At 41.1% G+C, this 12,515-nt stretch overlaps 1 protein-coding gene across 1 annotated transcript; it reads right to left on the bottom strand.

The window, feature by feature from the left end:
• Nucleotides 1–2,989: 2,989 nt before the first annotated feature.
• Nucleotides 2,990–11,369, bottom strand: scamp2l (secretory carrier membrane protein 2, like). Its single transcript, XM_058400985.1, has 9 exons — nucleotides 11,210–11,369; nucleotides 10,653–10,727; nucleotides 7,402–7,479; nucleotides 6,484–6,598; nucleotides 6,249–6,377; nucleotides 4,954–5,113; nucleotides 4,584–4,685; nucleotides 4,098–4,215; nucleotides 2,990–3,403 (listed from the first exon to the last, which is right to left on the bottom strand). Exons 1-9 carry the CDS (start codon nucleotides 11,264–11,266, stop codon nucleotides 3,263–3,265), a joined length of 975 nt encoding a protein of 324 aa, XP_058256968.1. The 5' UTR covers nucleotides 11,267–11,369; the 3' UTR covers nucleotides 2,990–3,262.
• Nucleotides 11,370–12,515: the final 1,146 nt, after the last annotated feature.

Below are 12,515 nucleotides of genomic sequence, written 5' to 3'. Positions count from 1 at the left end.
ATAAAGAAATCCAGGTTTGACATCTCCGGGTATTTGATGTTATATTTTTGTAAAGCAGAGCAGGCTGATCGTAAGTCTGTATTTCTTGCTCTCGTTTTGTAAATAAACAAGCGAATAAATCATAAGAGGCTCGAACAGGTAGGAAACAGATGACACGAAGTTACTAATGGCTACATCTTTCATGGAGGAGGAGCTGTCAGCTTTGTGTGTTTCTCCCAGGTGAGATCACATCTTGCACAGAGAGAGAGAGAGAGAGAGAGAGAATACAGATCAGGGATAGGGGATAGATATCAGAGGTGTGGAGGAGAGCGAACATGAAGCTTTGAAAATATATAAAACCTTAATCAGCTTGGTGATGATTACAGAAATGATGAATGCTGGCATGATTAATCGTATTTGTCACAAATGTGTAGCAGATGTTGAGGAGTCACATGAACATCTACACGAAACATGAGGTTAGCGTGGACGACAGTACCAGGATTTGGAATGCAGTTGATACGAACAGTTCATCAACATGTTGCTTGACATTCTACATACATATATATAGTACACACTTAAAGAAAGGAAATGACCTTTACTCACACTCTCTGGTGTCACCCAGGTTCCTTTTGGAGTCTGGTTCCTCTCAAGGTTTCTTCCTCATATTGTCTCAAGTTTTTCCCTCACCACCGTCGCCTCAGGCTCGATCATAAGGGATAAATTTTCACATTTATAGCTGTAAACTTTATATCCTGAATGTACATACTCCTGTAAACTGTAATCTTTAATGTTCTACACAAATAACATCAAACTGAATTGAATAAACAGATTCTAAAAATCTATATGTTTTGTGACGAATTTTTGAAAGGAGTCTCCAGAAGTGATAACTGGATCACCTTCATGTCGCTTTTGTCCTCTTCATCTTCATCTGTCCTGTTTCAGAGAGCCTCCTGTAGTCAGCTGACAGGAGAGGAACTCAGTGTTGTAGCTCATCCTCCTGACGGTTTGATGCATCCTGAGATGATTTTCTTCTCACCACAGGTATAAAGAGAGGTTATTTGAGTCACTGTAGCCTTCCTGTTAACTCGAGGTTTTCACCTGATGTTTATCTTTTCCACGCCATTCTGTGTAAACTGTTGTGTGTGAAAATCCCAGATCAGCAGTTTCTGAGAACCCGAGCTCAGCCTGATTGCACCAACATCCACACGTCCTAGCTGAATTGACCAAAACAACTGAAACCATGACACTGCAGACACCTATGAAGGCTCTCCATCTCATCTCTTTAATCTATCTTAAAATCTAAATCAGTCTGAATAAATGGACGATACGGACGCTTGGGTTTTGAAGCTGTCATTGTTCCGGAGGTCTGCGAGTCGTATTTTAAGAGCAACGCTGCCCACTGCTGGTCAAATACAGCATTTCACTCTGACATTAAAACAATATGATTTCAAGAAATGCGTCATAAAATATAAACCGTTTTTATTTTACACCCAATTAATGTGATGATAAAATATATTTCACTACACATCCACTTAATGTGAAAAAAAAAACAAACGAGGATTTTTCAAATAGCTTAAATAATATCTGTACATAAAATATCCCATTCCAGTAAAATAAAGCACTACATGATAATAATTTGAGAACACTGAAAAAACGTTTGTGATTGGAAACAACACGATGACAGCAAAAGGGGAAAATGTAGCTAAAAAAACAAATCTAAATCAATAAATACGCCGCATTTGTTCAGCAAACTGCGAACTGTAACATTTCACTGACGAGAGGAAAAGAAGCTGGTTTGAATTGCATAGAAATAGAAGTAGCTTTACTTGTGCATCCTCCCCTGTTTCATCACTAATTCCCTTCACCATACATTCACAATGTTTCACCAATGTAGCAGCCGCATATTAAAATAAAGACGAAGAAGAATGCACTGTAACAGTGTGCACGGTTTGTTCGTTTTTGCCATTATGTTTCCAAAACTATTTTGATCAGCTTAAATAATCATTAAAAAAATTGCCCTATTCGGATAGGATTAGTGTCCCCGGATGACATTTTTATACAAAACAAATAATCAGCGACCTAGATGACGTAAAAGAGAAGGATCACCAGACGGTAAAATCGGCCTGGTTGGAAGAGGAAGGTGTGTTCTCGCTGTCAATCACACACACTATTCATCTGAGAGCTGGTGTATGTAGAAGAAGGCAAACAGCCAAGCTATCTTCTGAGTGCGTCACGCTGCAATGTGTGTGAATAGATGGCTTCATGTGTCTTCCTGCTTTCAGCTGTTGTGTGACAGAGGACATTTACATTTCTGGCGTTTGGCAGACGCCCTTATCCAGAGTGACGCACAATTTTATCTCATTTTATCCAACTGAGCTGTGAGCTTGCTCAGGGGCCCAGCGTTGGCGGCTAGATGACCCTGGTATTCAAACTCACAACCTTCTGATCAGTAACCCAACACCTTAACCACTAAGCTGACCAAATAGTGGACATCGGACCATGTGTTTTTTCAGGATCAGATCTACAGAACTGCATATACATTGAGGATGTATTTCTGACTAAAGAGTCTGATCAGTGCCGTGAATCTAAATGTCCTGTGATAAAGTGGACAAGTGTGAGCTCTTTTTTTTTTTACACTATTGGTACAGGAGCTGGACAATATGATGACATTATATCATAAATATGCACAATATTTCTAAGATATGGTTGACCATTCATTTATTTCTAATGATTATAATGTAAACAGAAGCTGCTTATTTGATGCATCTTCTACTTAATCTTTAAAACTGTAAAAGGTTTAGATTTGAGGTCAGTCTTAAATTTATTTTTTTCAAGTAAAGGAAATTATTAATTATTTTCCAATCTAAGAATTAAGAATAAATGTATTTTTGGAGACATTGTAAAAATGATACACTAGCGTCTAAGTCGTCGTTTGTTAGCAGAACTGTATATACCATGCATGTAGTGGATCGTAAAAATATTTTTGTGATATGATTTTTTTTAATATATCCAGCACTAATTGGTACCGTTGGTGGTGGAAAAAAATCTTTAAATCATTTAAAAGCTCTAACCAAGAAAATCAGGAAGTGTTCATGTGCATTAATTAAAAAAAATACATACACGTATAAGATCTGATGCAGGCTTTTCTCACGACTGACCTCTACAGTATCCCTACAGAACGATCCTTCAGTAACCGAACATTGCGTTCCTTCAGGAACCGAAGCAGACGAGGATCTTAAACACAGAGGAGAGGTGAGGGATGGACAGTTCAGAAGGCAGAGTGTTACTGAAAGGATCCTCGAGCGGCCGAGGAGGCGGCGGTGGCCGCGGCGGTCTGGAAGGTTCTGTTGGTCACGACGCCCTGAGAGAACTCCTGCTGTGCCTTCTGGAAACTCGCACCTGTTCTCCTGTACTTAGCATGGACCTGTGTGAGGAAATCCGACAGAAAATACAGCTGAGATCTTTCAGTGTGTTTGGATTTTTAGCACACGCCGATCAGGCATAACATTATGAACACTGACAGGTGAAGTGAATAAGACTGATGATCTCCTCATCATGGGACCTGTTAGTGGGATATATTAGGCAGCAAGTGAACATTTTGTCCTCAAAGCTGATGTGTTAGAAGCAGGAAAAATGGACAAGTGTAAGGATTTGAGTGAGTTTGATGAAGGGCCAAATTGTGATGGCTAGACCACTGGATCAGAGCATCTCCAAAACTGCAGCTCTTGTGGGGTGTTCCCGGTCTGCAGTGGTCAGTATCTATCAAAAGTATCCTTTAAGTCCTGTAAGTTGCGAGGTGCGGCCCTTAGAGGCCCCAACCTCGCAACTTACAGGACCTAAAAGGACCTGCTGTTAACATCTTGGTGCCAGAAACCACAGCACACCTTCAGGGATCTAGTGGAGTCCATACCTAAATGGGTCAGGGCTGTTCAGGCAGCAAAAGAGGGACCAACACAATATTAGGCAGGTGGTCATAATCTTATGCCTGATCGGTGTACATACAAAGACATTCTAGAAAATTCTGTGCAGATGTCTAAGCGCTGAGCTAACACTTACTCCAACTCTCCACACCTGAGGCTAATCTATGAGTGTGATCTACAGACCGCAGCATGACTCACCATCTTCAGTAAGATGACCGCGAGCGCCGCGTTGACCGTGAAGAAAGTGGCCACCACCATCATGAACACAGCGACTGCAAGTTGGACTCTGATCATGGAGATGGCGGTGATCCAACCGCTAGGATTCAGGAAGCATTTCAAATGATAGAATAAAGAATTATTGATTATTGATTATAAGTACTGATTTTCTGCAAGGCAAATCACAGCTTTATCAACGTGTGCATGTTAATGCAGGCTACAGACTCCATGAGACACGATTTCACAATGTCTCAGTGTTCATACGCTGAAGTTTAAACAGATTATTTAGCAATTAGTCAGTAACAAGTTACAGTTCTATTACTCTCTCTCTCTCTCTCTCTCTCTCTCTCACACTCCCGTTCTCTCTCTCTCTCTCTCTCTCACACTCCCGTTCTCTCTCTCACACACACACACACACACACACACACACAGGGCTCAGAGTAGTACTCTTATAGTATAGTCCCTCACCTGTTTCCCCATTTGGGGATGCCGACACTCTGGATGATGTAAACCGCCACTTGGAAGGCGAAGATGAAGAAGAAGAAGAAGAAACTGAAGGAGCTGTCGGATCTGTGAGGAACACGAGATTACACTCCTTCATTTCTGCTGCACTGGATCCACTGTTAGTTACTCCATTTACAACAGAAATACTAAATAAAGCTAAAACATTCATTCAGCACTGAACAGAATGGAAACCAAACCACAACCTTTACATGAAACCAGTGCTGGACGACGACGACAGATATAATGATGATGACTGATGATTATTAGTCGATAATTACAGTTTTATAATGAATAATGTTTATCTGTTCAGTGAGGTTTAATGCTGTAGACCAACCTGAAGGCTTTATAAACCGGCCGGTACCAGCACACGAAAGAGGCGGGGCTGAAGAGAACAAACCAGAGGATGGAGAGACCGAAGTCCACGCCGTTATCCAGACTCACGATGAAATAGCCCATACATGCCAACAGGTTCAAGAAGAGCGTCACACAGTGATCTACAGAGTGCCGAGATTCAGGAGAGAAATTTAATCAATACGACGGCAACTCCACAAATATAGCAGCTTTTAATAGAATAGGCAAAAAAATCACATTAAACACACAAATATTTAACATTTCAACTTAAACTTGCCTATATATATACACACACACACACACACACACACACGCACCTCTCAGGAGGTCAGAAGGACAGTCAAGAGGACGGTCAGGGAACGGGGCAAAAGGACAGTCAGGAGGACAGTCAGGGTGACGGGGCAAAAGGACAGCGAGGAGGACAGTCAGGGGAACATGGCAAAAGGACAGTTTGGAGGACAGTCAGGGGGACTGGGCAAAAGGACAGTCAGGAGGAAGGTCAGGGGGATGGTCAGAGAATGGGGCAAAAGGACAGTGAGGAGGACAGTCAGGGTGACAGGGCAAAAGGACAGTCAGGAGGACGAGGATCAGGGTGACAGAGGTGATGGAGCAAAAGGACAGTCAGGGGGACGGGGCAAAAGGACAGTCAGGAGGACAGTCAGGGTAACATGGCAAAAGGACAGTCAGGAGGAAGGTCAGAGAATGGGGCAAAAGGACAGTGAGGAGGACAGTTGGGGGACGGGGCAAAAGGACAGTCAGGGGGACAGGGCAAAGAGACAGTCAGGGGGACGGGGCAAAAGGACAGTCAGGAGGACAATCAGGGGGAGGATCAGGGTGACGGAGCAAAAGGACAGTCAGGAGGACAGTTAAGAGGACGGTCAGAGGATGGGGCAAGAGGACAATCAGGGGATGGGGCAAGAGGACAGTTGTGGAAGATCACAGACTCAGAAGCGCACGGTTTAGTTTCAGCTCTGTGTGTAAATTAATATGTCAATAATTATTTTGTAAGTCCATAAAGAGTGCCAATAACTCTAAAGCAGTCTCTAACTCATCACTAACTCATCTGAGGATATGTCTCTTAGATGATGTATTTTCTGTAACGTCATAACCGTGCAGGAAATGTTTAATAAAAGACTTTAAAAAAATAATAATAATAATAATAAAAAATGGATGAAACAGTAACACAGTGTTTGAGAGACAGACCACAGCAATGACTTCTTTATGACTATATGAGTGATGCAGTATGAGGAGCTGTGAGATATGAGGAGATCTACGTACACATCCAGAGGTAGTACATCATCTTGCAGATCCTCTGGTATTCCAGCGGGATTTCCTCTTCAAAATCCTGATAGAAACACGGCTTTACTGGGAAAAACCTCGGCAGCGGAGGCCAGTTGTTTTCTTTACCTGCAATCAAACAGGTCAAACATGACAATATCAAAATGACTGCTATAATTAAAGTGTATGTGTGTGTGTGTGTGTGTGTGTGTGTGTGTGTGTGTAGGTGTCTCACCCCTGCCAGTGTCTCGGTTCTGCAGTTCCTGCTCCTTGCGCTCGAGCTCGGCTGCTTTCCTCTCCAACTCCTCCTGCTGTTTGAGGAGCTCGGCTTGCGCAGCCGCCGCTGTGGCCTGCGCAACACGCAACCGTATCCAAGCGGGTTAGAAATTCTCAATGCCGATTGGTCAGACTGTGTTTAATAAACTTCCTTTCTCTTCTGACAGGTTTATATTAATGTGTTATAGTATAGAGTAATAACCTACACAAAAACAGTGCATACTCCTCACATGGTCAAGCTTATGTTTATTTAACACTTCGATGAGTCTCTGTTATTAGTGCTTTGTAACAGTCTGAGGGAAATCTCAGTGGTAGCTCAGTGGATAAGGTGTTGGACTACTGATCAGAAGGTTGTGAGCTTGAATCCGAAGACCACCAAGATGCCACTGCTGGGCCCTGGAGCAAAGCCCCTAACCCTCAACTACTCAGTTGCAGAAATGAAATAAATGTAAGTCGCTCTAGATAAGGAACTCTTCCAAATGCCGTAAATGTATCTTAAAAAGTTTTCCAACATGGGAAAATGAGGCTGATGAGAAAACATAACATAGTGTAGCAGTGATAACAGGAACACTGAATGTAACTAAAAATGGATAAAACATATAACAATATTTTAATATAAGTGTTAGCAATTTGCCTAGTGCCAGAGGAATACAACACTTTAGAACATTAAATAGTCACTTTCCTGTCACTTCATTGTAGATATTTGTCCTTTAACAGTACTTTCCCGAGTGTTTTGTTCCTTAGATGACATAAGTCTTTCAGAACCAAGACTCTGTGGTGGAAATGCCTCGAGCATGAATTTATCAACAGGACAAACTGATCCCTAATCCAGTTAAAGCTGGGTTTAAGAGGAAAAGAGAAAGAGCAGCGGACGAACCTGAGGACTGGGCTCCAGTGTGGGCTGCAGAACAGCGGCCTGAGATCCAGCTGAGTAAGGGATGGTAGTTGCATTATCCTTGAGGGGGGAGAGAGAGAGAGAGAGAGAGAGAGAGAGAGAGAGAAAGAAAGAAAGAAAGAAAGAAAGAAAGAAAGAAAGAAAGACTTTAAGGCTATATTCTTATACAAACACAGTAAAGCAAAATGAATGTAAGTCTCAGTAAGAGAGACAGACACTGGGCTTTGGTTTAAATGAAGACTGATCAGGATTGAATTTTATTATTCAGTAAATCAGGACCTTATATTTACTGATACATTAAAGAACATTAATAAAAAAAAGCAGCCAAAAACTGACAATTCTATCATTGATCATTTTCTGTCTTAATAATGTGCTGTTGTTTTGGTGGGCTAGTGAGTAGCACTCATACTTCACTCATTCATCCATCCATTTTCTACACCTGCTTTATTCCTAATTAGGGTCACGGGGATCTGCTGGAGCCTATACCAGCACACACTGGGTGAAAGGCAGGGATACACCCTGGACAGGTCACCAGTCCATCACAGGGCCACACATATAGACAGACAACCACACACACTCACACTCTCCTATGGGCAATTTAGAATTACCAATCAACCTAATGTACATGTTTTTGGACTGTGGGAGGAAACTGGAGTACCCAGAGTAAACCCACACAGGCATGGGGATTAACATGCAAACTCTACACGGAAAGGCCCCTGTCTGTTCAAACCCGGGATTCAAACCCAGGACCTTCTTGCTGTGAGGCATCATAATAACTTAAATGAAACTTTAAGTTCAATTCTTTCAGGAGTTTTAATCTGTGAGTGCAGGAAAAAAAACAGGAAGCTGAAAATTTAGTGCAGGTTTTGCATCATAAGATGTAACAGCCAATCAGCTCCCAGTATGTAAATTATAAGACAGTAAACGAATGGACAGTCCACTCCTGACTTCCTACAGACTGTAAAGTGCGCTGCAGATATCCAGCAGTTTACATTCAACACAGGTTTTTAACAGGGAAAAAGATTTTACTCCAATTGATATTTTTTAATATGAATAACAATAATAATTGTTCACGTTTGGCCTGAGTAGCTGCTTTAACATGTTTCAGAAACCTGTCCAGTGTCTGATGATGTGAAACCGGGCCTGGTTTCCACTCCTCCTCCTCTTCCTCCTCCTCCTCCTTTATAAAAGTCAGGGCGTACATTTCAGAGCCTAAGGCTTTTTTGTCAACGTCATTTCTTTTATCTACTCTAACACACCTTTAGACAACTGTTTCTCCAAGACGCAACCCACACCAACTGAACCGTGTCTCTGAAACTACTTTACCTCACCTACTTTACCTCACCTTTTAACTACCTTCATGTACAAAACTCTCTTTTCCAGTAAACATTTTTATCCAGTATTTTATTTCAAAGTAAGGCTGTAGAATAAGGAGAATGTACTAGGAATGTGTATCCTAAATACACTTTTACACGATTTTTATATGATATCCATATCAAAGATTTTTAGAAGCCATGGTGACTCCCTGCAAGCGTTTGGTGTAAAGTGTTGCAGAATTTCACATTATTGTGTTCACAAGCATGATCTGTGTTAATATCAGGGCTTCAAAAACAGACTGGTATTAGATCAGATCCTGTGTCAAAGCTTTTAACCATTCTATAAATAAATACATTTAGTGAGATTTAAGGTTAAATAAATAAGGCAATTTCCTGTTATCACCACTGAGAGTGTATCAGTGTTGGATGAGGCATCAATATCTGCATCAGCTGACTCAGTCACCGATATCTTACTGACAATGAGCAAGGTTAAAAACCTAGCCGAGTAGGTCAGAGGTTTTTAAGATTTTGATTTATTCAATAAAATAAAATAAAATAAAATAAAATAAAATAAAGAAAATAAAAGAAAATAAAATGAAAGAAAGAAAGATGTCCTTATTTGACACATATACATTACTGCACAGTGAAATTGTGTGTGTGGGGGGGGGGGTTTAAGGGCCTTGCACAAGGGCCCAATGGTGGCAGCTTGGCAGTGTTGGGGCTTGAACCCTGATCTTCCTTTACCACCAGAGCCTTTACCACTTGAGCTACCACCACTCCCAAACTGATTTATTCTTTCATTTAATAAATAAATTAATTAATGAATAATTAGATAGATAGATAGATAGATAGATAGATAGATAGATAGATAGATAGATAGATAGATAGATAGATAGGTAGATAGGTAGATAGGTAGATAGGTAGATACTTGTTTATCCCCGCAATAATATTTTAAATGAGTATTTCCTCAATTAATAATTTTGTTAAGTAATAAATTCTCCACCTATAGAACACATTTTTAAAACATTCCAGTTGACCTGATTTATAAACATTATAACTTTAATAATGTTGGGTTGTGGTTTTCACCCACTGTAACCAAATCATTACCTGGCTAGGCATAAGAAGTTAATTTTTATGTTTTTAAGTCATTAAATCAGACTGGGGGATAAAAAAAAAAACCCATCAATTTAGTGCACCTGATCACTATAATCCTGTACAGACTCTACAAAATTCCATACTGAGATATTCCTTGAGATTTATTTAAAAAAACCCGTCTCTGTGTAATATGGTTAAAGTTTGAATTGAACCATCCATCCATCCATTTTCTATATCCGCTTTATTCCTAATTAGGGTCACAGGGATCTGCTGGAGCCTATCCCAGCACACATTGGGCGAAAGGCAGGGCCGCATATATGGACAGATGACCACTCACACTCACTCCTACGGGCAATTTAGAGTTCTACATATACATGTTAATGTACATGATTTTGGACTGTAGGAGGAAACCGGAGTACACAGAGTAAACCCACGCAGGCACAGGGAGAACATGCCACACAGAAAGGCCCGTGCCTGTTCGAACCCGGGATTCGGACCCAGGACCTTCTTGCTGTGAGGCAACAGTGCTAAGTCACCGTGCTGCCCTGAATTCAACCAAATCACCCAAATTATTTTTGAACTATTTGTATTGGATGATAATGTTGATCTTGGCTCATCTAACCTTAACCCCTAACCCTAACCCGACAGAAGTGAGCGGTCAGGATGCTCAACACAAGCATTTACTGGTTGGTTAAAGATCTATTTGTGTACTGGACAATACACAAATATAATATTGCCAATTTGATGGACAATATATATGAACTTAGAGATGTTCCAGGGGCTTTTTGAGGTGTGTGTGTGTGTGTGTTCAGTGGCTCTCACCTGTTTTTTGTTTGAGAAAGGGTTGAACTCCTCTATGCCCTCTCTCCCCTCAGTCACCCGGGTCACTGCGGGATCCTGTCCGGCACAAAAAACCAAGCACTGTCCATTAACATGCAATGTTCAGACATAGGGAGTGTGTCCTGTGGAAGCTTTGGCTCGTCTGTCTATGTGGCACAAAAACACCTGAGCTGCATCCTACATATTTTATTGTGCTGTAGCGCCGTGACTGGAATGGAAAATGAAGTACAAGCACTCCTAAATTCACACACTGACGGTTTCTACAATAGAAAATCAAATTCTATTGTGTGATATGATTTATTGCTTACATTAAAAAAATAAATAATTAAAAACAAAATAAACAAACAATCCCCCACCGCTTAGATACACCCCCAGCACGCCATTGGGTTACAGGCGGAATACTCGAATGTGATTGGTCGACTGGCTTGTCAATCACGACAGGCCGCTAAAAACCAACCAAACAGGTTTCCCCCTATATAGGTTTCCTATTCATAAATAAACAGTTCTTATCAAATTACAGCCATTTTAAAAAACTTTACCTGGAAAGGATTCACCTCCACGGGATCGGCAAAAGGATTGCTGTCGAAACCCGACATTGTTATTTTTCTGTTTTAACTCCTCTTCAGGTACGAACAGGTGCGCGCGATCCACTGTCACATAGCCGCCTCCAAGAAATTCCCTTGGCAACGTAGTGCGCATGCGCGCTGCAGCCTGTAGTGACGCAATCCCACGGCGACGTGAGTGTCTCCGGGTCCGGTCTCTCAGGTTAGACAAGGGAGGGACACAAAACCCTCCCTAACTTCAATTTACTCTCCAACACCTGCGCCTTTATATTACCTTTCACTATTAGTCGATTTCCCCCCCTTTATTTATACAAATAACCTGGAAGATTTACAAAAAAAAAAAAAGGTACAACCTGTTTTAACAAAACAGCTTCCGGTCACTTGAGAAATACTCTTGACCTTTGGAGATCCTGGGGATGGAGCTTTGTAAATATGTATGTGTGTGTGTATATATATATACATATATATATATATATATATATATATATATATATATATATATATATATATATATATATATATACATATATATATATATATGCACCATGATCTTAACTGCTACCACTAATAAAAAGTTGTAAAATAATGGTTTAAAGGACTGAATATCAGGCATAATATTATGACCACCTGCCTAATATTGTGTTGGTCCCAACCCTGCACTGTGTATCCTGACACCTTTCTATCTAGCATTAACTTCTTCAGCAATTTGAGCAACAGTAGCTTGTCTGTTGGATCGGATCACACGGTCCGGCCTTCTCTCCCCACGTACATCAGTGAGCCTTGGCTGTCCATGACCCTGTCGCCGGTCCATCACTGTTCCTTCCTTGGCCCACTTTTGATAGATACTGACCACTGCAGACCGGGAACACCCCACAAGAGCTGCAGTTTTGGAGATGCTCTGATCCAGTGGTCTAGCCATCACAATCTGGCCCTTCGTCAAACTCGCTCAAATCCTTACGCTTGTCCATTTTTCCTGCTTCTAACACATCAACTTTGAGGACAAAATGTTCACCTGCTGCCTAATATATCCCACCCACTAACAGGTGCCATGATGAGGAGATCATCAGTGTTCTTCACTTCACCTGTCAGTGTTCATAATGTTATGCCTGATCGGTATAAATCCATAGTGGGCATTAAAAAAAATGCACTTTTCCAATAACTTTCATTTTACAGCTTTCATTTTAATGAGCTGGGGGGAAAAAGTCTCTTACAATCACTGACATCATTTTCTGGTGTGGTAAGAAACAGTTCTTTAAATGCACTTTATACAGACTTGCACGCA

Source organism: Hemibagrus wyckioides, linkage group LG10, assembly GCF_019097595.1.
Source record: "Hemibagrus wyckioides isolate EC202008001 linkage group LG10, SWU_Hwy_1.0, whole genome shotgun sequence".
Taxonomy (NCBI): domain Eukaryota; kingdom Metazoa; phylum Chordata; class Actinopteri; order Siluriformes; family Bagridae; genus Hemibagrus; species Hemibagrus wyckioides.
Note: the sequence above shows the minus strand (reverse complement) of the source record. Positions and strands in the feature narration are given on the sequence as shown.

Excerpts from the sequence above, each read along its gene's own strand:
- scamp2l (XM_058400985.1), bottom strand. The coding sequence starts at position 11,266 with ATGTCGGGTTTCGACAGCAATCCTTTTGCCGATCCCGTGGAGGTGAAT. Across the intron at positions 6,599-7,401 it reads CACTGGAGCCCAGTCCTCAG|GCCACAGCGGCGGCTGCGCA; the intron begins GTTCGTCCGCTG and ends CGTGTTGCGCAG. Across the intron at positions 3,404-4,097 it reads CGGTCATCTTACTGAAGATG|GTCCATGCTAAGTACAGGAG; the intron begins GTGAGTCATGCT and ends TTCCTCACACAG.